We start from the raw sequence: 27,455 nt of genomic DNA, 5'->3' as shown, positions 1-27,455 counted from the left end.
ACTCCTTTTGTCTAAGCCACTGTGTTCGGCTTCTCAGATTTTTAACTTTATATTCTTAACCTGCATTTGAGTGACAATTGTGAGAGCAGATCCCCAAATTCACTGACTCAGGTAAGTCCAGAACCTTCAAACTCTGTATCGAAGTTTCACTTATTCTGCCATGTGCAACATGTCCATTACCAGAGCCCATTCCAGCCTCCTCTCCTACCTTGTTCTACTAGTGCTTTTATCCTTCCAGGTGTTCCTACACCCAGGTGGATGACACCACTCTCCAGCATGTGCATCTGTTCTTTTATCTAATTCAAGGACAGTAAGAGAAAATGTTGCATCAGTAAACCCACAAGTGTTTAGGATTCCCTCTTAAAGAACATTTTATTCCACATTGGAGGTAAATTCCAAATAGCACAATAATTCCTCTTAAAACACCATCTAAAGTCAAGTCCATATGGAGAAATAGTGCCCAGCAAGCTGGGATGTAATCTACGGTATTATAGCCTGCTGTGTGTAACTGTCCCCGTGGGCCCTGCTACCATGCATTAAGAGTTCCATAAGCACACTAAGGAACTTTTAGTGTGTGGTACTGGGGTCCACACGGACAGTTAATGTGTGGAAGCTAAAGCACTGTACATTCAGACAGTAAGAGACACAGTGTTCGTCTCTCGGACTGTAAAACTGGTACATATGGGGGAAAGCCACAAAGGGCAGTGAGGTGTCCAATTCCCTTTGAAAGTCAATAATTGAAATTCACTCGATTGTGCCTTTCAAAATCTCACCCTGAATCCGTTTTCTGAGGTCTGAATAGTACTGAACTCCAACAATTAAATCAATCCTCTAGAACTAAATGGAGAGCACGCAATCTGGGGAAAGTTAATGCGAAACTGGATTCACACTAATCTGCCCAAGACTGGGGAAGGATGAAATATACTGTGTGTAACATTTACCTGTTTGACAGTATTTATATAGAAGGCCAAATTTTCACCCACTGTCTCTGATTTCCTTGATTGCAAAACAACCCCATCATTTGTACACACAAACAGGCATTTGCATTGGGTAGCTGAGCATCTGACTACCTGATTTGCGCCCATGAATGTGGGTGAAGGTGGAGTTTTGTGGATGCGAACACATGCACATGCTTTTTGGTTTTGGTTTTTAAGCAGGCCCAAAATCAGAGGCTGGTTTGAGGCACAGAACGTTTGAGTGTGTACCACACAGGTTCCTGATGGATGTTCTGATCTTAATGTAGGTGCCCATGCTGCACAAAAAAACACAGGGGCATGAGGAGAGTTGAGGAGCAATCAGAGGAATTGCTTGGTTGAATGCCCAGAACTGTGTTGCTGGGGTACAGAAAGGAGACCCTTTTCTAAAGAAAGAAGCTATGTCCATGAAAAGTATCCTTACAATATCACACCAAAGACAATGGTATGTGATTGGTTAGCCATTTCATCAAAACTACCTCTGAACTTGCTTACCTTTATGTGTTTTGCAAACAATTTAATAACTCTGCAGTCTCCTTTGAATGCCGTCACTGACCTAGTAGAGGATAAATTAAAAATGAACTCAAACATTAGAACTCGGATTAGGAGTGTATAACAGGCACAAGAGGAAACCAAAACTAGTTAATTTAATGCTTAAGAATGGGATGTCTAAATGAGTTAGGTGCCCAACTTTCATTGACTCCTATTTGTGCTTTGAAAACATCCCAATAAATTATTATTTAAATCTATATTTGGTAATTGTAATGATCTACAACCAGATCTACATACTAGAGGGCACAATTTAGGAGTAATTAACGCACATCTTTTTGATAGGTATTTATGTAATATTTAAAGAACATGTACTTTTACAATTGACTTCCTTCAAGACTACTGACTAATCAATTGCCAAATTTAAATAAAAGAATGATTTCACTATTGAATTATAGGCACACCAGAAAGCATTCTGAACCAGAAATTTAAGTTATTACATTTATTTATGCAATTATTAGGAAAATCATCCCTTCTGGGCTGTCATAACCCTTATTACACAAAGGAACCTTGATATCCACACCCCTGTTGACCACAACTCTTTTTATCAGAAGACCAAAATTGCATCCTGAGCCTTTGCTTTGGGACATAGTTCTATATATAGAAAACTTCATGATCTGTATAATAAACTCAGCAGGAGAAACTGAGTATGGAGCTTACAAAGCTCCAGTTGATATAGGCTTTTCCCTGCACTCAGGAAGAAATCAATGCACCAGTGACATGCAAGTCACATGTTAAAGCCTTCCTTTACAACCATGAAGTCTAGAAACTTTTTTTTTAAACAATGCGGAAATTCAACTGTCATCATTTGAATTCTGGAGCCAGGAGAGGAGACATGACCAGAGTTTTCATGCCTTCAACCCAGCCTTGCACTGCTCTGCTCTTCACTCCATGGTGTATTGTGGGATAGCAAGATCTGCATCTGCTATTGGGAAAGCTGGGAGCAGGGGAGCCTGGGTACTCGGATCAAGAGTACGGAGTGGAGAATGCAAACCACTGATCTAGCGATGTGTGTTGCAGAAACTATGACAGTTCTCATCAAGAGACTGGGCCAAGAGGAACAAATTCTGATTTTCATACCTTCTGTTGGGGAAGTCAGGTTTGGGCAGGAAGCCTTTCAAATCTCCTGAACCAATATACAAATCTCATCAACTCTATCCCTGTGGAATCAAACTGAACGAATGTGGACACACCAGAGCTTGTTCCTGCTGTATCCTCACTCTGGTTTTCACAAGTTACAAGGCCCTAGGAGCATCGGGGCAGTAGCAGCACCTCAGCACAAAATTAACAACTGCTGGATAGGAACCAACTAAGGAGAAGGGTCATGCAGACACCACATCGGTCATAGAGAAATGAGAGAGAAAGGAAAGTGACCCTACAACAGGGTGGATCAGACACAGAACGGTTACTGGGACATACAGCAGGATGGGATAGAAGCTGGGACACGATCTACATGCCAGCGAAACATGGAAAACAAAAACAGAGTCCACAAAATCTAGAATCAGCGATTGCAAAGGGAAAGAAAGCAGGAGAAAGAAAAGTACATGAGGAACCAGAGATGAATAACTGTGCAGCTAATATGACAGAGGAGAGAGGGAAACTCAGACTTTTTCTGCTCCACTCTCCCAACAACAGGGAGTGTGGAACGAGACTTCCGCACACAGTCAGTTACTGAAGGACTTTCCAGCCCAAAGTGAGGGAGTAAGACCCCTGTCCACATTCGTGACAAAGGAAAGAGATGGCAGAGACAACATCTCAGTTCTGCATTGTGATGTCACTCTACTAGCACAAAGCCCAGCCTTTTGAAGTCAGCAGTGAGGTTAGCACAGCACCTGAGTGAAAGACAAAGCTTGGGCTCCCTTCCCAGAAGGGACCAGAGACTTCAGCACAGCAGGAGCAGAGTGACTGGATGCACCATCTGGTGGCTCAGAGAAGTCCTTATGAACAAATAAGTTCTGTGTATGAAGAATGAGTGTGTGTGTGCTGACAGGTGTCTGTGTGCAAACGGGGAAAAGTTCAGAGAAAATACTACATTAGTGAGGCTATGAAGATGTGTTCATAGTGCGGCCGCAGCTGGACCTTGTCCTTGTAAAACAGCATATAGGGCAGCTCTGAAGTAAACACCCTGATCTCAGAGACCACACAGGCAGACTTTATTGTGATCAGGAAAGAAACTTTTCAGGGAGCAGGAAGCTAGAAGCTCGAAGGGAGGACCCCTGAGCCACGACAGCATGAGGTTGAGGTCCCAGTGAGGGACAGGAGCCCTGACATGCAGGTAGAAACTCTCCAGACCTTTCAAAAACCAGACTGTCATGTCGTGAGCGAAGACCAACCTGTCCTGGAGCGGAGGGTGGAAGGCCGAAATACCAGCCAAGCGAACTTCGACTGATGACAAGGACAGCCCTTGGAGCTTGAGGTGTAGAAGATAGTCCAGGATCACCTGCAGCGAAGCCTGCTCAGCCAGGATACCCCAGGCCAAGGTCCAGCATGTGAACCGCTTCCACTTGGCCAGGCAGGTCGCTCTGGTGGAGGGTTTTCTGCTATGCAACAAGACCTGTTGGACACAGGCTGAGCATTCCTGTTCCTCCGCATTTAGCCATGTGGAAGCCAGGCTCTCAAGTGCAGCGATACCAGGTTCAGATGCAGAAGACTGCCCTGGTTCTGGGACAGCAGGTCTGGCCAGAGAGGAAGCTGCAGCGGGGCAGCTACCAAAAGGTCCAGCAGCGTGCCGAACCAGTGCTGCCGAGGCCACACAGAGGCGTTCAGGATCACCTTTGCCGTGTCCTGTTTGATCTTCATAAGGACCTTGTGAATTAGCGGCACCAGCGGAAAGGTGGACATCAGAGCCCCTGACCATGGGAGCAGAAAGGTGTCTGACAGGGAGCCCCTGTCCAAACTCCAGAATGAGCAGAACACGTGGTATTTCCTATTCTGACAGGATGCAAACAGGTCCACCTGGGGAGTCCCCCACTTCCGGAAGATCCCACTGACCGCCTCCGGATAGAGAGATCACTTGTGGCGAGACAAGAAAGTCCTGCTGAGGTGATCTGCTAACTCATTCCTGGCCTGGGCAGATGCATGGCTACCAGATGAAGGACATGCTGCACAAAGAAGTCCCAAAGGCTGAGAGCTTCTTGGCAAAGGGCCGACAACCTGGCTCTGCCCTACCTGTTGATGTAGTACATGGCAGCAGTATCGTCTGTCAGGACATGCACCACCTTGCCCTTCACGTTGGACAGGAAAGCCTGCCAGGCCAGGTGAACCACTTTGAGCTCCCTGACATTTATGTGGAGGGACAGATCATTCCATGACCAGTGGCTTTGTGCCACTGGTGCCGTTGGTTGCTGCTCCGAGGAGGTGGCCGAGGAATGGACTGATGGAGGTATCGTCATCACAGGCATGTCCCACGCGCTCCAGTAGGGCCATTGGCCTTGCTGCCACAACGGCATCACGGAGGTCGACGCAGCCTCAAGTGCCCAATCGCACCAGTGCTGTCACAGTGAGGGGCTGAATTCTCTTTCTATACCAGAGGAATCATCTTCCGGTGAACATGGAGGGACCGTAGAAGAAGGCCGTAGTGTCTGGTGGCTAACCGTCGCCGCAGGAGACCGGTGCCTTGAGTAGAAGGATTGGTGCCGGGACCGGGAAGATTGGTACCGTGACGGAGACCACTCCCACTGTCTGGGAGATGTGGATCTGCGCCAAGGAGACAGCCGGCGGGAGGATTATTGGTGCTGTCAATATGGTGACCTGTGCCTTCCTCTAGGCGACCCACGTTGAGAGGGAGGAGACTGCGAGCACAATGCTGGCGATCTAGGATGGCCTGCAGAAGACAGAGACCTGGAGGGTGGAGACGGAGAGTGCTGACTTGTCTCTGGAGACTGGCATCGTTTGCCTGCTCTCTGCAGGGGTCTATATAGCTGGCTTGCACTCGCTGAGAGCCGTTGCTGTGTCCTAGGACACGTGGTGCCGGCAGCACTGGTAGAGGCCTCTGCTCTCTGGGTGCCAGGAGAGCCTGGGAAGGTGTCAGCCCTACCACTAGTCTGGGTCCCCTACCACTTCCTGGAGTTGGCGGCGGATCCCTTGGGGGAATAGGGGCCCCTAGTCAGGCAGGTGGCCCCAGTGTGGGCTGGTGGTCCAAACTGGGTCCTTTGTCCTTCTTTCTCGGTGCTGGGGAGTCACTCTTCTTCGACCTCTTCTTAGGCACCAGTGACGGGGAGCAATGCCAGGCAGAGCCCAGTGCTGGGGGTGTGCTGCACACCAACGCCGAGGTGCTTGGGGCAGAGTCTGGCTGGGAAGGCTTGGACGCTGGGCAGAGAGCAGCCTCCGTGAGAAGAGCTCTCAAATGGATGTCTCGCTCTGAGTCCTGGGACGAAAGTTCTTACAGATGCGACACTTGGTCCTTCCCAGGCTATTCCCCCAAGCACTTGAGGCAGCTGCTATGGGGGTCACTCACAGGCATAGGCCTGTTGCAGTCAAAGCATGCCCCACGTGGGGCAAAGTCCCTGCTGGGACGCTATCGCTAAGTAACTACTTACTAACTACTGTATACAAACTATTTACAAGGCCTTAAGGCTCAGCAACTGAAGTAGAAGAACTGCTAACCCCTGCCAGGTAAGGGAAAGGCACTCCAACTAACCACCACGGGCGGTAAGAGTGAACAGAGGGCATAGGGCCGGCAGCGCCTAATATACTGACACGTGAACCCAGCACTCAGGGGACACCACAGCCAACCCAACGGATACCGCTAAGGCAAAAATCTCCAACGGCCACACACGTGGGCACGTGCACACCTAAAATAGAATCAACATGAGCAAGCACTCGAAGAACAACATTCATTTATTAAACAGCATGTATCCCGCTATAAAGCAATAATGTATAGTGCCCTGTTCTCAAATACGTATGTTCATGACCTTGGCATCTCTGATGTTGGCAACATTGCCAGGAACAGGTCTTGGGTCAGGCTGCTCAAAACTGGCAGAAACCTCCACACATCTCCCTCCCAGTCACCAGCAAACATTTCCCCCAGCTCTCATATATATGATGCAAATTAGAACTAACAGAGAGAATACGTGGCAGATGATCCACACCCCAGACAGTGTATGTCACACGCCTCCCTCCCCCAACCCGCCCTTTAGCCTACCAACAACACAGTCCACAGACATCAGCAACTCTGTGGGGACTGAAATTGCTCCTGTCCAGATTTCTACTCTATGGCTTCATGAGCTAGGGAAACAGGCATTAGGGCTGGGTTCACCTAGAAAAACCGCTAGTACATCCAGAGTGTCTAGGCTATGAGAGGGGAAAAAATGTTCCTCGTACCAGTCTTGCAAACGGAACTGGATTTGTGAAGACCCTGGCTTCATGGAACAGCCAATATTTTATTACCACAGTAGTAGTGTCACAGTAGTTAGTCTTTTTCTTTAAGGCCCAGCTAATCAAGTTAGGAAACTTTCATCCTTCAGTGGGGGGGGGGGGGGGGGGATTCTAGCTCTCATGGTTGCAGAGAAAAGTTTGTACATGTAACCATAGTGCAGCCTAAAGACTCAAAAACACAGAAGACAGAATTCAAAATAAAGCTTATTCTCTGTAAATCAGTCATTAAGGAGTGACAGAATCACACCCTCCAGAGCAGGCCTAGTATTCCAGGCAGGTGAAAACAGGACATTACACAGACCAGTGTTTCTCGACCAATGAATTGTGACCCTCGGAAGCAGAGTCACAAAAGCTAAGTGGGGTGGGGATGTGAGGGACTGAAAATTTTATTACAATCTATTATTATTGCTACATTTTCTTTACTCTTACTTTTATAATAAATGCAAGGGAGAGGGAGGTCATGAAAAAAACTGGCTGTGAAGAAGGGGTTGCCAACCTGAAAAGACTGAGAAACACTAACCCAGGCCAGACACATTGGTCTCCACAGGGGTCCCAGAGCACTGTGTTTCTATTGAACTTTGTCATCGAAATGTCCTGACACTGCACTCAAAATGATAGTGTTGAGCTGTGCATCTTTATGCACTTAATCTGTTCTTAAGTGTAATAGGTTGTATGTCTTTCTAAGAGCAACTATGCTTTAGTCTTGGTTTGTAACAAAAACAGTAGATCTATGCAGCTGAGTTATTAAGTTCTACTTTAGTCTAAACCAAATACCACAGTACCACGGTTTGGAGGAGTGAAGGATATTGCATCAGTTGAGTCAGTAATTTTGTTGGCTAGCAAAGGACATTGTCCCGATTTTGCCTTTATGTCTAGGGTTCCAGGCAAAACCTCTGACCAGGTGCCAGTCTCAACATAACATTTGCTTTCAACATACTTAATGAGCTCCAAACAACGGAGAGCAGAACTGCAGATAATCAGCATCAGCACAGACTTCTTCTCCTTGTGGTTTTTACGAAGTTTTGCCCATTTGGGACAGACTGCAACAAGAAATACAAAATACACAGAGAAAGCTAAGACTTAAATACATATTGCCATGCTAAATTATACAAGTACATGATGAATAGCTGCCTGCCGAAAGACTATACTTATGGCACACTACTTCATAGTCTTAGTTTGTAAAACATTAAGATATTTCCAAAAAATTAACAAACAAAAGGTCTCATGTACCAAACAATGAAATATGATTACCAAATAGGTTACATTAGAAAACAGGTTACATAAGGGTCAAAATGCAGCGACTGTTTAAATATGCACAAATCCATTGACTTCATTTGACCCTAAATTAGCAATGCAATTTGATTTATAGTAGTGCTTTAATAGAGAGAAAAATTGTTAAAGGGGATACATTTATTGCACCTGTACTACAAGGATGTAAAAGCAGATCTAGTTAACCAGGACAAAAGAGAATAAAAATTCTCATTACTAATTTCAATAGCCAGGGACAGGTAGAAATGGTACAATAAAATTAAGACAACATAATTAGGCCTTGTCTACACTGGTGGCAGCGTACAGGGTACACATAGCTACACCAAGCAGTGAAAAATGCAAGCTGCGTCCACACTGCGATGTGTAGCTACACAAAGCAGTGAAAGGCTCTGGCAGGGGGAGGGAGTGGGGAAAGGCTCCAGCTACGTGATGTTTCCAGAGCATTTTCCTGCTGCCTCCCCATTGCCAGAGCCTTCCCACACTGCCAGGAATCTTTCACTGCAGCAGGGAAAGGCCCCAGCAGCGGGGAGCTGGCAGAGCCTCTCTCTGCTCCCTTGCCCCTTCTCCACTCGCCTTTCACCACTGCCAGAGCCTTTCCTTGTGGCGGGGGAAAGCTCCAGCAGCAAGGAAACAGCAGAACACTGCACTGCTCAAGACAGCAGTGTAGACAGGGAGGCACTGCTTGGGCATGTACACAGCCGTGTAGGGCTTATGCCATAAGGTTCTGGCATGTCTTTACTCATGTAAAGCTCACCATCTACACTTCTTTTATACCCATGCAAAGGGGGCGTGCATTGTATGTACTCTGCACACCACTGTAAGCATAGACACAGCCTTACATATTTAACAAAGTGTGGTCAAATATTAAGAAATATTTCTCAAATATTATTTAAAAGCAAAACTAAAATATTTTGATGCACAATAATAATCTTGCAGAATACAAATATGCAGAAACATAAAAGATGTAATATAACTGAATTTATGAATATTTCAAGGGCAAGATTAATTTTAATCCTTTAAAAAGTGGAAGTTAAATCCTAGTGAGGAAAATAGAAAGGAGCATAAAATTTGGCTAAATGAAGTGTAAAAATATAATTAGGCAGGCCAAAAAAGAATTTGAAGAACAGCTAGCCAAAGACTCAAAAAGTAATAGCAAATTTTTTTTAAGTACATCAGAAGCAGGAAGCCTGCTAAACAACCAAGGGGGCCACTGAATGATCGAGGTGCTAAAGGAGCACTCAAGGACGATAAGGCCCTTGCGGAGAAACTAAATGAATTCTTTGCATCGGTCTTCATGGCTGAGGATGTGAGGGAGATTCCCCAACCTGAGCCATTCTTTTTAGGTGACAAATCTGAGGAACTGTCCCAGATTGAGGTGCCATTAGAGGAGGTTTTGAAACAAACTGATAAATTAAACAGCAATAAGTCACCAAGACCAGATGATATTCACCCAAGAGTACTGAAGGAACTCAAATGTGAAATTGCAGGACTACTACCTGTCATCTGCAACCTATCATTTAAATCAGCTTCTGTACCAAATGACTGGAGGACAGCTAACGTGACACCAATTTTTAAAAAGGGCTCCAGAGGTGACCCTGGCAATTACAGGCCGGTAAACCTGACTTCAGTACCGGACAAACTGGTTGAAACTATAGTAAAGAACAAAATTGTCAGACACATAGATGAATATAATATGTTGGGGACAAGTCAACATGGTTTTTTTGTAAAGGGAAATCATGCCTCACCAATCTACTAGAATTCTTTGAGGGGGTCAACAAGCATGTGGACAAAGGGGACCCAGTGGACATAATGTATTTAGATTTTCAGAAAGCCTTTGACAAGGTCCCTCACCAAAGACTCTTAAGCAAAGTAAGCAGTCATGGGATAAGAGGGAAGGTCCTCTCATGCACTGGTAATTGGTTAAAATATAGGAAACAAGACGTAGGAATAAATGGTCAGTTTTCAGAATGGAGAGAGGTAAGTAGTGGTGGTCCCCCAGGGGTCTGTACTGGGCCCAGTCCTATTCAACATATTCATAAATGATCTGGAAAAGAGTAAACAGTGAGGTGGCAAAATTTGCAGATGATACAAAACTACTCAAGATAGTTAAGTCCCATGCAGACTGTGAAAGGCTACAAAAGGATCTCTCAAAACTGGGTGACTGGGCAACAAAATGGCAGATGAAATTCAATGTTGATAAATGCAATATAATGCACATTGGAAAACATAATCCCAATTATATATATAAAATGATGGACAGTTCTCTAAAAACATTCACTCAAATGTTCAGCGGCAGTCAAAAAAGTTAACAGAATGTTGGGAATCATTAAGAAAGGGATAGATAATAAGATAGAAAATATCATATTGCCGCTATATAAATCCATGGTACGCCCACATCTTGAATACTGAGTGCAGATGTGGCCGCTCCATCTCAAAAAAGATATACTGGACTTGGAAAAGGTTTAGAAAAGGGCCACAAAAATGATTAGGGGTATGGAACAGCTGTCGTATGAGGAGAGATTAATAAGACTGGGACTTTTCAGCTTGGAAAAGAGACGACTAAGGGGGGATATGATAGAGGTCCATAAAATCATGACTGGTGTGGAGAAAGTAAATAAGAAAGTGTTGTTTACTCCTTCTCATTACACAAGAACTAGGGGTCGCCCAAAGAAATTAATAGGCAGCAGGTTTAAAACAAACAAAGTATTTTTTCACACAACGCACAGTCAATCTCTGGAATTCCTTGCCAGAGGATGTTGTGAAGGACAAGACTATAACAGGGTTCAAAAAAAGAACTAAATAAATTCACGGAGGATAGGTCCATCAATGACTATTAGCCAAGATTGGCAGGGATGGTTTCCCTAGCCTCTGTTTGCCAGAAGCTGGGAATGGGCGACAGGGGATGGATCACTTGATGATGACCTGTTCTGTTCATTCTCTCCAGGGCACCTGGTATGGGCCTCTGTTGGAAGACAGGATACTAGGGTAGATGGACCTTTGGTTTGACCCAGTATGGCCATTCTTATGTTCTTAAGTGGGCAGATATGCATACTATCTTGTGTATATCATGAGGATTCTACTTTCTCTTGAATACTGCTCTAAAATTTTTTTTTTTTATAAATAAACTCCACACTCCTTGCGACCAATATTTTACTCACTTTCCTTCAGGTATGAAGAAAAACTGTGGGTGAGGTCATTGGCTGGCAGGAAACAGGAATCTGAAACCATAAGAGACAAAATGTTTTTGTTGACAGATGTGCAACAGAATAATTGAGTAGATTCATAAGTTTACAGTACAACACTAGGTATATCTATTAAATCTTTCTTGGATTAAATCTACCAGTAATGCTTATTCTTTGAAAACTATGTGGATTGCCCTTTAGAAAGGCAGAGTTTTGTGGTCCCCACTACGCAACAGCAATGAGCTTGTGAACTGGTTAACTGAATCATGGTAAAATCTATCAACACAATTTTAATGCCCTCCTCAATTATCTGAATGTTTTTCTCCCCTCACCCACCATAAATATAGCATTACACAACTGACCACATACATAATGGAGGGTTTTCACATGCCTTTGTGGCATCAATCAGAAGCCACAGCAAGAACCATTATGATTTTTTGGACCATTGGTCCAATCTAACATGGCAAATCCTACATTCAGGAGTCACTAAAACAATCAGGATTGTATAGAATAAAAGTAAGATGTGGGTCATCCTCTTATCAATGGGGTTACTTTTCTCTCTGGACTTTCACATTGCACAACTCTGTAAATTATGCTCAATCACAGTTATATAAATATTGACATGCATTTTAATTCCCCATCCTCACTAGAAGGCTCTCTCCATGACACTCTCTCCATCCCAGATATAAAGCTGCCAAATTTTACCCAGCCGCTAATCTCCATTCAGTTAGACCAATAGCTGTCAATGGCCATTAGTCTCCTCCTTTTTGTGAGAATGCACAAACTCAAAGTTTTAACACAGACTTCCAGATGCATCCAACCACACCATCATTATGCTGCATGAAACCTGGCATTCCAGGAAGCATGTCTTTAGGACGAGTATGTTTAGTAATGTGTCTGTAATCATGTAAATTAAATATTTTTTTATTCTGACAATGATAAAACTATTGGATTAAAAAATCTCTCTGACCATGTGTTGTAAAATACCTTATGTGTTAGTTAAAGGCAATTTGGTGTCAATCTGAAAACCTTAATGAGAGGACACAAAAGGTATATGCTTCCACATGATTTGTGCCAAGTATCAAGAATGGGCAGTTTGTTTCTGATACTGCAACTGTGGTGCCCCCTAGAATTTGTTTTAAAGTAGGATGGCACAAAATTCTAGCCTGAGGTATTTCAGAACGATTTGCGCTGAATCACAGACCAGAGCTGCACTTGCCAGTTTAACAGCTTTCCTTCTGTTTGTCTCTCCTAGTTTTAAATAATTAGTATTAAGTAATCATGAGAAAGCATTTTGATTGTGGATGCACATGTAATTATCAGCATGTTACTTGTCCAAACATTAAACAGAACATATTAACACCTCAATCTATCCGCTAACAGGTTTTGGACCAAATTAACCCCAGCAGCTACCAGTTGTCAACTGATCCCCAGGCACCTGACAGGGGAATCACTCAGATTCAAACAAAGCCGAGGCTATGTTATTGCTGCCAACCTCACTCCACCATTTCTGACAGGGTGGATGTGAAGGCAGACTTAATTTATAGCTGGAGCCCTATCAGAAGCCCTGCCAGCTAAATTTGCTGAAGGAAGCTGCTTTCCATCATTGCACTCTCCATGTGGTGGATTTTCTATTGCTGCAATCTTAGGTTTTTACCACTGGAATTCAGAATCTGACCCCTTGTATTAAAATCACTTCCTAATTGTTTACTTAGGGGCTGGTGTCTAAAAGGAGGTGAGGGTGCTCAATACCTTGCAGGATCAGTCCCTGATTTATGCATTTGGTTTTCTATTTACAAGATGCACCTCCCCTGCACTGTAGGATAAAGCACTAAGGTTTCAACTGCAGTTTTATTTCCAAAGGTGAAGCTATCAATTCTGAATGAGTCCAAAGGGCAGCGTAGAAAAGACTTTACAAGGAGTAATTTCACAGCTCTAAATGTCTATTTTTGGTGCTGTCCTATCTTCAGTCCTTCAGGGTAGTTGTGTCATCTATCTTTGCCATTATTTGTGCTAATGAGGGCCCAGCCAGTCTGAATACAGTAACTCATATTAATGACTTAATAATGCTAAATCATTCAGAGGAAGATGTAGAAGGACGGAGTTCTTAATTTTCCAATTTCAAAGGGAAACTAAATACATGTCGTAGGTCAATGACTATTTTCACCAAACCATCAGAACCGGGATGTTAACAGTACCTTAAAACCCCCAGAAAGGATTAAAACCACATAACCACAGCTTGCAGCAGCCAGAAACCAAGTTGGCTTAAACCCGAACATCTAAGTTTAATATGTTGCTAACACAACTAAACAACTTCAAGTAGATGCCCTCTGTTCTGCCCAGTAAGTTGATATGAATGACTTGACAGCTACAGAAGCCACCAACCCCTTCGGCTTTGTAAGCTTCCAAATCCCCTTTCAAGAAAAGAAAGAAAAAAACAACCCAAGACCCAATCCATATGGAAATGGGTTGCTTCACTAGCCTAAAGGCCTTTCTTAATAGGAAAGTGACAAAGTATTGTTATTTGCACAAAACCCTATGGGTTTAGAAGTACAGAATGTAAGTGCTTCATAGCAATACAGAGGATGAAAGAGACTTCTCTGGTTTTTAGGATGCAACGCAGCAGGATGGCAAAACTCTCCCTTGATTCAAGAAGAAAGCTAAGCTGACCCTAGAGAAAGAAAGGAGGGTCAGTCTAGGATCACGTCTTTGCATGAAGCTGGGAAGAGAGTGCAGTTATCTAGAAAGACAAGCTTTGAACAGTCAAAAACAGAGAGTGCAGCTTGGCTGAAAGGATCATAGTGGGGCACAGGGCACAAAGAGTTCAGTGTGTATCAGTGGGATAAAACAAGAGCCAACAGACTTGTTACTGGGGCCCTTTTGACTCTGAGTATACAATATCAATACATAGGCGCTCACAGTATCTTCTTATATAACCTAACAACAAGAATTAATGCTACAACTTGGGCTCAAAATAAGGAATCATGAAATTTTTTAGGCTAAAGCTTTTAGGGGTTAAGGTAAGCTACGCCAGGGGGTGGGGGGAGGAGGAGAAGGCCTCTCTGTCTAAACCAAAAAGAAAATTGTAATGATTTTTATTACAAGCCCCCTCCCCTCCACTTTGACAGCACTGGAAAAGTGGATTTTTATTAAACCTCCTTCCCCCCTTCACATTGACAGCACTGGAAAACTAATTCCACTTTATTCATAGAACAAAAAGCACAGCAGTGCAGTTTCCTCTTCACCTCAAACCTTTAGTGGGGTGAGATGGGAGTTCAGTCTCCATGCCCTACCCATTTTAACACTGGGCTCACCAGTCTCTCTCCAGTCAGACTGCCAACAAGCAGCCAGTTTAGGTACAAAATCTGTCCACTAGGTCTGAAGGACTAAAGCTGCCAGCTCATTTCATATAGCTCACCAAAAAGCCAAACAGGTGATAAGAGCAGTACAGTCAGCATTCCATAACTAATTCAGAATGGTGTCTGACTATTCTTCCTTCTTTAGAATTTATTTCAGCTCAGGTGAAGCCTTATCTTAAATGTCTGAGTACAGCTCCACTAACCACAGGAATAAGACCAATTTTCCTGGCTCTCAGTAACTTGAAAACCATTACTTAGAAATCCCTGCACTTCTATCAAAAAAAGAAACTTCCTGAAATTACTGGATATGTTCTGCAATGACTGGATATGTTGAAACAATGCTTCCTTTCGTTTCCTTAACTGCACCATTTAGAAAACAAACCCACTTACTTATTCCAAAAGAACTCACAACTCATTTTAAACACCATAGCAATACCCTACAAGAAAAAATTCTCATAAAACCCCATAGAACTCAGGAGATCTGGATTAAGAAGCCCTTTAGTTCCTAAAACAGATGAATCCCCATCCCCCATGCAGAAGGAAATGCACAATGCTCTTTGATACAGCACATTTTACCTGGCAGTTTTAACTCTTCTAGTTCAATCACTGAACGTTTAGTACCGAAGTGTTGATTAAGCAGCTTTTGTAGGTCTTCAGGGACACCTGGTTTTGGAGATGATTTTGCAAGAATATCAGAAATTTTCTTCTATAAACAAAAGTAAAAAAAAAAAAAAAAAAGGAGATGTAAGGCATTTTCAATATGGTGTTTGCTATTTGACAATCTAACGATAATCTGTGAGAGTATGTTTCTTCATAATCTTATACAGGTGAAACAGAGTCCTAAAGTCCTTATAATTGGGCAAAACTCCCATTGCCTTCATTGGGAGTGAAAATTTCAGAGCTGGGTCCACAGCCTGTGAAGTAAAAACAAAAACATCTTTACTGTGTACCTCTGTTATGCACTTTACTGCAATACTGGGATTTTCTCAAAGATTGTGTTGGGGGAGGAGTTGGGTGATAGGTTTTTTAATTTATTACTTTATCACTATTGCCAAGTCTCACAAATGTGTCACAAATCTTACAATAATAGGTGTTTTTCTTAAAGCAACAGCTAGAGGAGTCAAGAGATTACTGAAGAATCTCAGCTCTCATTTAAATGTAAAAGGTAAACTTGCAGCCCAATTGATTGCATAGAATAGTTTGGAAACACAACTAGAGAATAGCCTAACAGCTCAAAAACCAACAGGCAAAGAAAACCCCCCAAAACATTTATATGAAATGTTATTGCTTTTAAACTGATCGTGATTCCGGGGGGCCTAGTTCATGATTTTTGAATGACTGCGGTTGACAATACTGCTCTAGAAATATCAAGAATTAGGGTTGCCAATTTGAATGGATGTATTCCTGGAGATTTCATCACAGACATAATCATGAATGGAAGATTAATCTTTGATTCCTGAAGACTCTGGGCCAATCCTGGAGGGTTGGCAACCCTATCAAGAATACCAGGCCCTCATTTCCATCTGTTTGTTGGAGGATCTTGGCAAGATCTTTCTAGGACCTGGATGGTGATATCTCAAGAGGCTGAAACCTGAGGTACAGTTTTCAGTCTCCATCTAGGGGACAGGAGCAGGGATGCTGGGTTGTACAGCATAAGGACATGTCAGCAGTTGAAATTTCAAATGCATTATTATATATAAACACTTTGAGACCATTTTCATACATCATAAAGGAGAATGAAACTTTTTAAAAATTCTGAGCAGCCTACCTTTAACCAGCAGTCATGAAGATGATATTTTATAAATGAAGCCTATATTTAGGGCTTGATCTTAATCCCACTGAAACGAGTCAGAGTTTTGCCATGCTTTGAAGTCATAATTTCACTTTCTAAATTAATTAATTAAATGAATGACAAGGGAAGAGAACCTGGGTCCCTCTTTATTTAAATGATCTTACTGCTTTTAAAAACAAGAGATTTTCAAGCAGAGAAGGCAGCTTGGCATGACAGAGGGTATTACAATATGGACAACCCTAACAGCCAAGCTGTGAACTCCTTATTCCTGTTAGTAACATGTTACTCGCTTGAGCGATCCCAGCTAACTGCTCACCAATGGGACTAAAGAGATCAGAACCTGGCCCTAAGAAAGGTCTTGAAAATTTTTTGCCCAGTCCCAAAACATTTAGGCCCTGAACCAGAACCTTTTGAAAGCACTGGGAGCATTTGCAGCGGACTTTGGCACAAGCCCTTGCAGTGTCTATGTGATTTCACTCAGTGAACAGCACTAATTCAAGTTCCATCCTGATTCGGTAAAATTTTCCTGCTGTGTAATGACTGCAAGCTGGGCCACTTTTTGGGGATGTTTTATAGAGCGTAATTATCTAACAGATAATAACCCAAGAACAACAAGACTCATTCTGCTTAGTACCACGGGATAATTGCTGTTTCACTGGCTCATTACGTCATTCACTGACTCACTCAATTCCTTCTGGAAAATTATGGTTCTCTTGAGGAAGATGCTGATGTTAACGAGAAATTCCATAACAGTCAGTTCAAGGACACCTGATCATACTCTTTTTCTTCAAGGAGTGCTCTGGGAAAATGTTCTTCACACAGGAAGTTTTATTATTTTTCTTCCAATTCATTCCAGATGCTTAAGGAGCAAAGGGTTTTATTTGACTTTATTTATTTATTTATTTATAAAAGAGAGAGTCATTAGTTTCAGACCGAAATGTTAGTACAGTATGATAAATTCTTCATGATGATTATTTGACAGGTTATGTGTACAGACTTAATGGCATATTACCACTGAAAAAAACGATCTAACTAAGCCTCTACTGTCTGCATGAAAACTGGAGGTTTATTTTAGGTCCAGTCACCCATTTTCATCATGGGACGCATTTGTTTTGGCTGCAGAGAAAGTGACATGGTTATTAATGCCAGAGCTACATTTAAGGCAAAATCCTCCCATCTGCTGGGGTGTGTGCAAGGTCTAACATGAAATTAAAACCCTGTGTACCTGCTCTGTGAGACAGCTCAGCATTTTAGTCTGTTCAGAAAGAGAACACACTTTGTGCTATATAATCTCCACCAGGACGGTGGAGGGTCCCCCTGGGGACAGGCATGGGTCATGGTCAGAAGGTCAATACATAGCATGGACCCCAGTAGCTATACTGTGGGGAGAAAGGGGACCAAAGCACTACTGCTCATGAAATGCAGTAAATGCTGCAGCCTGGCTGCAAGGATGGGATGGGGTGATTCTGTCTCCCCCAATGCTCTTTCAATCCCTGCATTAATTTCTTCTAGTCAGCTTTGGACACAAGGTTGTAGTTGGGTACGTAGGTGTGAAGCAGGTATTTGACTGGAGTTGAGAAAGGTTTCTCTTCTAAGACAGAGTTGATTTTCTCTCTTTCATAAAACTGGCTGCAATGTTATGGTCCCAGTACACTACACCAAGGGAAACAAGCTTCTAAAACCATTTAAAGGACATCACTGGCATTGTGCTACCCTGAAGCTGACATGTCTTATAAAAGCAACTGCACCCTGCCAGCCCCTGAAGACCCTTTTTGTTGAACTTTTAGTTGGGCGGGGGGGGGGGGGGAGGGTGTTTCCAATACCTTCCTTCTCCTTTTCACCTTCGCAGTGCTTTCTTCTTTTCCCTCAGGACGAGTTAGAAAACATTCCGCAGGCTGCAAAGCACATATTGTAAAAAGAGATTCATCATGAGAGAGATTATTACCCCAAAACACCACAGAACATGATGATGTGGGGGCAGATGTTGGGTACAAAGATTCAGATACTGACAGAGAAAAAAAAAATATGTATAGGTTTGGGGTAAAACTCTGCCCTGTTACAGTGGTGTAAATCTGAAGTAACTTCTGGAACTACTTCATATTCACACTGGTGTAACAGAGAACAGAGAAAAAGCACAGAAACCTGAAACGTACGAGTCATAGGCACACCGTTATCATCCGGTTTACAGCATGTTTAATACAACAACAAAAATCATAAGGAAAAAGCAAACAGAGCTTTCAAAAATTAAATACATATAATCTCTATTATTGTGTGAGACAATCATTCTAACTTTGCCAAACAGGTCTTTGTAATAATTGGGTACAACCTGAACAACCAGTTGGTGAACTATACCGTATAGATAGGAGAGAATAACTTGAAATAATGATTTTTCTGTATTTCTGATTTCCTTTCTTTTATGTTTATAATGTAACATTTTTCAAGAAATGTTTTCAAATTTTGCTTTGTGCTGTTCCTTATTTAATACCATGAAGATTGGCTTTTTAGTCCATGAAATGTCTCTTTGGTTCATTTCTCCACACTTGTATGTGTTTAGAATGATCAGTATATGAGCACTCAGTTTGTAAAGGTGGCAAACGAGAGGGATCATGTCCAGAGGTCACAAGAAAATTAAATATAGTGGCAGCTCATGTACCATCAATGGTATATGCACAACAGTTTGAGAACTGCAGGTGTAGCTGATAGCTGGGTATTATTAATGGGGCTTAGTCCAAACAGCCCCTAAACCCTGCCACTATGAGTGTGACTTTCATATGGGCAGCATGTGTTAAGATACTAAATTAAAGCCAAATCATCTTCCTAACTCTGGCCAAGATTATAAATGGAGCCAGGAAAGGGAAATCTCTCTCTCTCGTCCATTCCCCACCTCTCATCTCAGTCCAGCAGGTCACAAAGTTTCAGATCCATTATCTGTGCTGTTATCACTGTTGTAAGAGAGACAAGGTAGGTGAGGTAATATCTGTTGGTGGAAGCTCTGTGTATCTCAAAAGCTTGTAACTTCTACCAACAGAAGTTGGTCCAATAACAGATAATACCTCACCTACTTTGTCTCTCTCATGTCCTGGGACCAAAAGGGCTACAACAACACTGCAAACAATTATTGCTATAAGTTACTTCCATTGTGGTAGCATCTCCAGGATCAGGAGACCATTGTGCTAGATGCTGTACAAATATAATGCCCAGGCAACTCACCTTCCTGTTCCTGTGAGTTTAAGTCTTTCTCTTCTTGTCCAGACTCCCATATACACCCCACCCACAAGACTGATTCTACCTTGCTGGCCCAAACCAGTTTGATGAGTTTCTTGTTTTTCTCTCCCCCCTCAAGATGTATGTGTCATAGCTCAGGGCAAGTGCACCTGTATTTTCCCCTTGTGGTGAAGCAAGAGCACGCAGTCTAGGCTCCTGGATTTTCAACTGGATTCTCTACCTTTCTTAGGAGGAGACTCCAGTCTCTTTCCCCTCTGATTGGGGGTTTTGTAGGCTGCACAGTTCTTTGCCCACACTGTGAATTCTCCAGCAAGTCAGACTGACTAAGCAGGCCTGCTTTGACTTCTCCTTAGAGGAAATAAGCAGCGTAATTGCCCACAGGTAGAAGGTACCACACAGCTCTTCATGAGCAAGCACATTTATTCTTAAGCTAGTCTTATTGAAAACATTAGAGAAAAAACATATTAAAACAATAAAAAAACCTACACACATGCTAATAAGCTTGCCAGAGATCATCCTAACTCCAGAAGGGTTCTGGTAGGAGTCAGTCCTTCAAAACACACACAGGAGTTTTTCTGTGGTAACAGGTTCATAATACCTTTTGCTCAGAACAAGAACACCCAGGAATCTGTGAGTCACCCCATTATACACTTTGGGCCTTTGATTTTGGGACCCTGGGAACAGTTAATCAGCAGACAAGGAGTTTCTCCTTGGGACGTAGCTTCGAAAGGTTGGATCTGGAGGTGGGAATTTGCATTCCCCTCCTTCCCAGTATTTCCTATGAAACCTACTCAACTAAAATTTTTTTCTTGTTTGGCCCATTGTTAAGAGTCCTTTGAAGCTCTCATAACAACTTCCCAGGGTTGACATTAAGTCATGTCTCCCCTTTAGAGATCATAGAATACCAGGGTTGGGAGGGACCTCACGAGGTCATCTAGTCCGACCCCCTGCTCAAAGCAGGACCAATCCCCAATTTTTGCCCCAGATCCCAAATGGCCCCCTCAAGGATTGAACTCACAACCCTGGGTTTAGCAGGCCAATGCTCAAACCACTGAGCTATCCCTCCCCCCCAAAGCAGATACACATACAATCCCACAATAATACATAAACATTTGCATTTTTAATACAATGAACTCCCATTGTAAACTTAATTCAGTAAGGTTTGTCCAGGATATTGCAGGAAATGGCCATATCTGTCACAGTATAGACTAGCTTCTCTCTCCATTGCTAGTCTTCCACTGAAACGTGCACAGAACCATTATTTTTAACGATTTTCCACTGAAACTAGCCTAGACTCATTTACAATTTTGTTCCACTTAGCTGCACAAGACTCCTTTGGCAGTGGAGCCATGTAGGCCTGGTGAGCTGATGAGCCCAGGAACACAAGTACAATTTATTCAGACACAACAACTCCACACCACATATAACTGAGATGTTTGCATAAATCTAATTACAGTGAATGGCTGTAAGCTTATGTGTGTCCTTTGTTGATGGTTTGGAATCTTCAGTAGTTTAAGCATCTTATGAAGACCGAGCTTCAGACCCTTCTGCAAGTATTGTTTCTCCTACTCTTGCTCATTCAGCAGCTTTTTGCAAATTGCCATTAAAAAAATTATTTGCATTTTTTCCTTCTGAATTGTACTGTGCAGACAACCCACTGATTTTGAGTTGGCTCCATGTACTCTGCATATTTTTGTGCTATTTTTATATGGAAGTTTTAAAAATGCAGAAAAACAGGAAATTTGTGCTGAGACCTTTGATTTATGAAATGAAATGCCATGAATTTCATGTTTGTTAATCACAGACAGAACATAAAATGTTTCCTGTGTTATGTTTCTAATGCAACATCTCTGCACGTCGCCAAGTTACTGAAAAACCAAAATGTAAAGTGAAAACATTCTTGTGTCTGAGAGAGAAAGAGTGAAAGTTTACATTCCAATTAAGCCATCCACTGAATTTGGGAGTTACTGACAAAATAAACATTTCAACCCCCTGCTTTAAAATGGAGACAAATTATTCTTTTCATTGTGGGTCTGCGGACAGTCTATGAATTAATTGAACTATCAAAATAGTCTGTGGACTGAAAATATATATGTTAATAATTCCATTAATTTCTCTCCTGACTGGTTTCCATACACCAAGGCCACAACAAAATAGCTTCTGGACTGTAGATTAGACAGGAGTGAAGTGGATTACATCTGCAATTTAATATGCACCAGAAATGCAAAATTCAAGTGAAATACAAACATTAAAATTATAGGCACCTCTGTAAACATATTGGATTAGAAAACTTTCTTGGAACAAAAAAGCTGTATGATATTGTAATGAATTTGTGGCCTCATGACGCCACACACCATTGCCACATGGGAGCGTCATAGCTGCTGTGGGGCTAAAGCTCAGAACCCTCCTGCTCCAAAATCCAGGCTTCTACTCCTTAAACTAAATGAAGATCTCTGTTACCAGCACATGTCCTAGGCCAGGGGTTCTCAACCTTTTTCTTTTCTTTTCTTTTTTTTTTTTTTTGGGTGGGGGGGGCGGGCACTCAGGCATGGGTGTAATTTGACTTCTATTTTGGATGGGCACTGGCCAGCGGGGCTTGAGTCAGCTTCACATGGCAGGGTTCATGGAGGGAGCACCACCTCCACCCCATCTACCTCAGCAGGCCACCTACCAGTCTGGGTTGGGTGGCGGGAGGGGCAACCAAAAATTATAACTCAAAGGTGGGGGGTTCAGCTCAAAAAGTTTGAAAACAGCTTAGGGTGCAGGAGGAGGGGCAGCTAAGGGCTGTGTGTGGGCCGGGAGGTAGCTCAGGGTGCATAGAGGGGGGTAGTAGGGGCTGTGTGTGGGCAGGGGATAGCTCAGGGTGCAAAGAGGAAGGTAGCTCGGTGCAGGGAGGGGGGTAGCAAGGGGCTGTCTGTGGGCAGGGGGGTAGCTCAGGGTGCAGGGGGGGTAGCTCAGGATCCAGGGAGGGGGGTAGTAGGGGCTGTGTGTGGGCAGGGGGTAGCTCAGGGTGCAAAGAGGAAGGTAGCTCGGTGCAGGGACGGGGGTAGCAAGGGGCTATCTGTGGGCAGGGGGGTAGCTCAGGGTGCAGGGGGGGTAGCTCAGGATCCAGGGAGAGGGGTAGCTAGGGGCTGTGTGTGGGCAGGCAGTATAGCTCGGGGTGCAGAGAGGGGCTGTGTGTGGGCAGGGGGTAGCTCAGGGTGCAGGGACAGCAGTAAGTAGGGGTTATGTGAGGGTGCAGAGAGGGGGATAGTAGGGGCTGTGTGGGGGCAGAGGGTAGCTCAGGGTGCAGAGAGGGGGGTATAGCGCAGGGAGCAGAGAAGGGGATAGCTAGGGGCTGTGTGCAGGCAGGGAGGTTGCTCAGGTTGCAGGGGCAGGGGTAAGTAGGGGCTGTGTGGGGGTAGGGGGATAGCTCAGGGTGCAAAGAGGGGGTAGCTAGGGACTGTGTGCGGGCAGGGGTGTAGCTCAGCCCTGGTCTACACTAGGAGTTGAGGTTGAACTTAGCAGCATTAAATAGATTTAACCCTGCACCAGTCCACATGACGAAGACCTTTTTTCGACTTAAAGGGCTCTTAAAATCGATTTCCTTACTCCACGCCCGACAAGGGGATTAGCGCTGAAATCGGCCTTGCCGGGTCCAATTTGGGGTACTGTGGACGCAATTAGACGGTATTGGCCTCCGGGAGCTATCCCAGAGTGCTCCATTGTGACCGCTCTGGACAGCACTTTCAACTCAGATGCACTAGCCAGGTACACAGGAAAAGGCCCGCGAACTTTTGAATTTCATTTCCTGTTTGGCCAGCGTGGCAAGCTGCAGGTGACCATGCAGAGCTCATCAGCAGAGGTGACCATGATGGAGTCTCAGAATCGCAAAAGAGCTCCAACATGGACCGAACGGGTAGTACGGGATCTGATCGCTGTATGGGGAGAGGAATCCATGCTATCAGAACTCCGTTCCAGTTTTCGAAATGCCAAAACATTTGTCAAAATCTCCCAGGGCATACAGAGGCCATAACAGGGACCCAAAGCAGTGCTGCGTGAAACTTAAGGAGCTGAGGCAAGCCTACCAGAAAACCAGAGAGGCAAACGGCCGCTCCGGGTCAGAGCCCAAAACATGCTGCTTCTATGATGAGCTGCATGCCATTTTAGGGGGTTCAGCCACCACTACCCCAACCGTGTTGTTTGACTCCTTCAATGGAGATGAAGGCAACACAGAAGCAGGTTTTGGGGACGAGGAAGATGATGATGAGGTTGTAGATAGCTCACAGCAAGCAAGCGGAGAAGCCGGTTTTCCCGACAGCCAGGAACTGTTTCTCACCCTGGACCTAGAGCCAGTACCCCCTGAACCCACCCAAGGCTGCCTCCCGGACCTGCCAGGTGGAGAAGGGACCTCTGGTGAGTGTACCTTTTTAAATAGTATACATGGTTGAAAAGCAAGTGTGTTTAATGATTAATTTCCCCTGGCATTCGCGGCCAGTACAGCTACTGGAGAAGTCTGTTAACGTGTCTGGGCATGGAGCAGAAATCGTCCAGGGACATCTCCATAAAGCTCTCCTGGATGTACTCCCAAAGCCTTTGCAAAAGGTTTCTGGGGAGGGCAGCCTTATTCCGTCCACCATGGTAGGACACTTTACCACGCCAGGCCAGTAGCACATAGTCAGAAATCATTGCAGAACAAAGCATTGCAGTGTATGTTTGCTGCCGTTCAAACAACATCCGTTCTTTATCTCTCTGTGTTATCCTCAGGAGAGTGATATCATTCATGGTCACCTGGCTGAAATAGGGTGCTTTTCTTAAGGGGACATTCAGAGGTGCCCGTTCCTGCTGGGCTGTTTGCCTGCGGCTGAACAGAAATGTTCCCGATGTTAGCCACGGTGAGGGGGGACGGGCTAGCCACGTGGTGGCGGGGGGAGGCAAAATGCGACCTTGGAACGAAAGCACATGTGCTATGTATGTAATGTTAACAGCAAGGTTTACCGTGAAAGAGAGTGTACCCATTGTTCTATAAAATGTGTCTTTTTAAATACCACTGTCCCTTTTTTTTTCTCCACCAGCTGCATGTGTTTCAAGGATCACAGGATCTTCTCCTTCCCAGAGGCTAGCGAAGATTAGAAGGTGAAAAAAACACATTCGCGATGAAATGTTCTCTGAGCTCATGATGTCCTCCCATACCGACAGAGCACAGACGAATGCGTGGAGGCAGACAATGTCAGAGTGCAGGAAAGGACAAAATGACTGGGAGGAGAGGTGGCGGGCTGAAGAGAATAAGTGGCTGGCTGAAGAGAGGGTGGAAGCTGAAAGGTGGCGGCAGCGTGATGAGAGGAGGCAGGATTCAATGCTGAGGCTGCTGGAGGATGAAACCAATATGCTCCAGCGTATGGTTGAGCTGCAGGAAAGGCAGCAGGAGCACAGACCGCAGCTACAGCCCCTGTGTAACCAACCGCCCTCCTCCCCAAGTTCCATAGCCTCTTCACCCAGACGCCCAAGAACGTGGCGGGGGGGCCTCCGGCCACCTGGCCACTCCACCCCAGAGGAGTGCCCAAGCAACAGAAGGCTGGCATTCAATAAGTTTTAAAGTTTTAAACTTTTAAAGTGCTGTGTGGCCTTGTCCTTCCCTCCTCCACCACCTCTCCCAGGCTACCTTGGCAGCTATCCCCCTATTTGTGTGATGAATTAATAAAGAATGCATGAATGTGAAGCAACAATGACTTATTGCCTCTGCAAGCGGTGATCGAAGGGAGGAAGGGAGGGTGGTTAGCTTACAGGGAAGTAGAGTGAACCAAGAGGGGTGGGGAGATCATCAAGGAGAAAAACCCAGAACTTTCACACCATAGCCTGGCCAGTCATGAAACTGGTTTTCAAAGCTTCTCTGATGCGCACCGCGCCCTCCTGTGCTCTTCTAACCGCCCTGGTGTCTGCCTGTGCGTAACCAGTGGCCGGGTGATTTGCCTCAACCTCCCACCCCGCCATAAACCTCTCCCCCTTACTCTCACAGATATTGTGGAACCCACAACAAGCAGTAATAACAGTGGGAATATTGGTTTCGCTGAGGTCTAACCGAGTCAGTAAACTGCGCCAGCGCACTTTTAAATGTCCAAATGCACATTCTACAACCATTCTGCACTTGCTCAGCCTGCAGTTGAACAGCTCCTGACTACTGTCCAGGCTGCCTGTGTATGGCTTCATGAGCCCTGGCATTAAGGGGTAGGCTGGGTCCCCAAGGATACATATAGGCATTTCAACATCCCCAACAGTTATTTTCTGGTCTGGGAATAAAGTCCCTTCCTGCAGCTTTTGAAACAGACCAGAGTTCCTGAAGATGCGAGCGTCATGTACCTTTCCCGGCCATCCCACACTGATGTTGGTGAAACGTCCCTTGTGATCCACCAGTGCTTGCAGCACTATTGAAAAGTACCCCTTGCGGTTTACGTACCCACCGGCTTGGTGCTCCGGTGCCAAGATAGGGATATGGGTTCCGTCTATGGCCCCACCACAGTTAGGGAATCCCATTGCAGCAAAGCCATCCACTATGACCTGCACATTTCCCAGGGTCACTACCCTTGATATCAGCAGATCTTTGATTGCGTGGGCTACTTGCATCACAGCAGCCCCCACAGTAGATTTGCCCACTCCAAATTGATTTCCGACTAACCGGTAGCTGTCTGGCGTTGCAAGCTTCCACGGGCCTATTGCCACTCGCTTCTCAACTGTGAGGGCTGCTCTCATCTTGGTATTATTGTGCCTCAGGGCAGGGGAAAGCAGGTCACAAAGTTCCATGAAAGTGCCCTTACGCATGCAAAACTTTCGCAGCCACTGGGAATCATCCCAGACCTGCAACACTATGCAGTCCCACCAGTCTGTGCTTGTTTCCCGGGCCCAGAATCAGCATTCCACCGCATGATGCCCACATTGTCAGGGCCCATGCTTTCAGAGAAATCTGTGTCCATGTCCTCATCACTCTCGTCACTGCGCTGACGTTGCCTACTCGCCCGGTTTCGCTTTGCCAGGTTCTGGTGCTGCATACACTGCTGGATAATGCGTGTGGTGTTTAATGTGCTCCTAATTGCCAAAGTGAGCTGAGTGGGCTCCATGCTAGCCGTGGTATGGCGTCTGCACAGAAAAAAGGCGTGGAATGATTGTTTGCCGTTGCTCTGATGCAGGGAGGGGCGACTGATGACATGGCTTACAGGATTGGCTTACAGGGAATTAAAATCAACAAAGGGGGTGGCTTTACATCAAGGAGAAACAAAAACAACTGTCACACAGAATGGCCCCCTCAAGGATTGAACTCAAAACCCTGGGTTTAGCAGGCCAATGCTCAACCCAATGAGCTATCCCTCCCCCCGGTATTTCAGGCAGGACTGAATCTCCATTAAACTTTTCAAGGTGCCCCGACAGACCTCACCGAAACGATTGTCGGACGTTGATTTCACGGAGGGAGGGAGGGAGGGAGGCAGGAGCAAATGAATACAAAACAAATCTGGTCTATTTCTTGTTTTGATCCACTCCATCTATCTTTTACATCTTTGGCTGGCAGCAGACGGTGCAGTAGGACTGCTAGCCATCCTCATCTCCTGCCTGCTCGGCAGAAGATGGTGCAACAGGACTGCTGGCAGGACTAAAGAGAATGACCTGGTCGAGTCACTCCTATTTTAGTCCCTGCGCCCATGTCTGCCCAGGCGCTCCTGACCGACCTTACCAAGGCGGCCAGGAGCACCTCGGACATGAT

General features: G+C 44.6%; 1 protein-coding gene across 5 annotated transcripts in view; it reads right to left on the bottom strand.

Annotated features, from left to right (window-relative positions):
- The window catches only part of CMSS1 (cms1 ribosomal small subunit homolog), a 366,757-nt gene that overhangs the window by 5,389 nt on the left and 333,913 nt on the right, over window positions 1-27,455 (bottom strand). For all 5 annotated transcript variants that reach the window (XM_074973451.1, XM_074973442.1, XM_074973476.1 and 2 more), the window contains 6 exons: window positions 18,325-18,396; window positions 15,286-15,415; window positions 11,327-11,386; window positions 7,837-7,939; window positions 1,470-1,530; window positions 209-296 (listed from right to left, as the gene is read on the bottom strand). In XM_074973451.1, the coding sequence (XP_074829552.1) occupies window positions 209-296; window positions 1,470-1,530; window positions 7,837-7,939; window positions 11,327-11,386; window positions 15,286-15,415; window positions 18,325-18,396 (514 nt within the window). The remainder of the gene's footprint in view (window positions 1-208; window positions 297-1,469; window positions 1,531-7,836; window positions 7,940-11,326; window positions 11,387-15,285; window positions 15,416-18,324; window positions 18,397-27,455) is intronic.

Source organism: Natator depressus, chromosome 1, assembly GCF_965152275.1.
Source record: "Natator depressus isolate rNatDep1 chromosome 1, rNatDep2.hap1, whole genome shotgun sequence".
NCBI lineage: Eukaryota > Metazoa > Chordata > Testudines > Cheloniidae > Natator > Natator depressus.
Note: the sequence above shows the minus strand (reverse complement) of the source record. Positions and strands in the feature narration are given on the sequence as shown.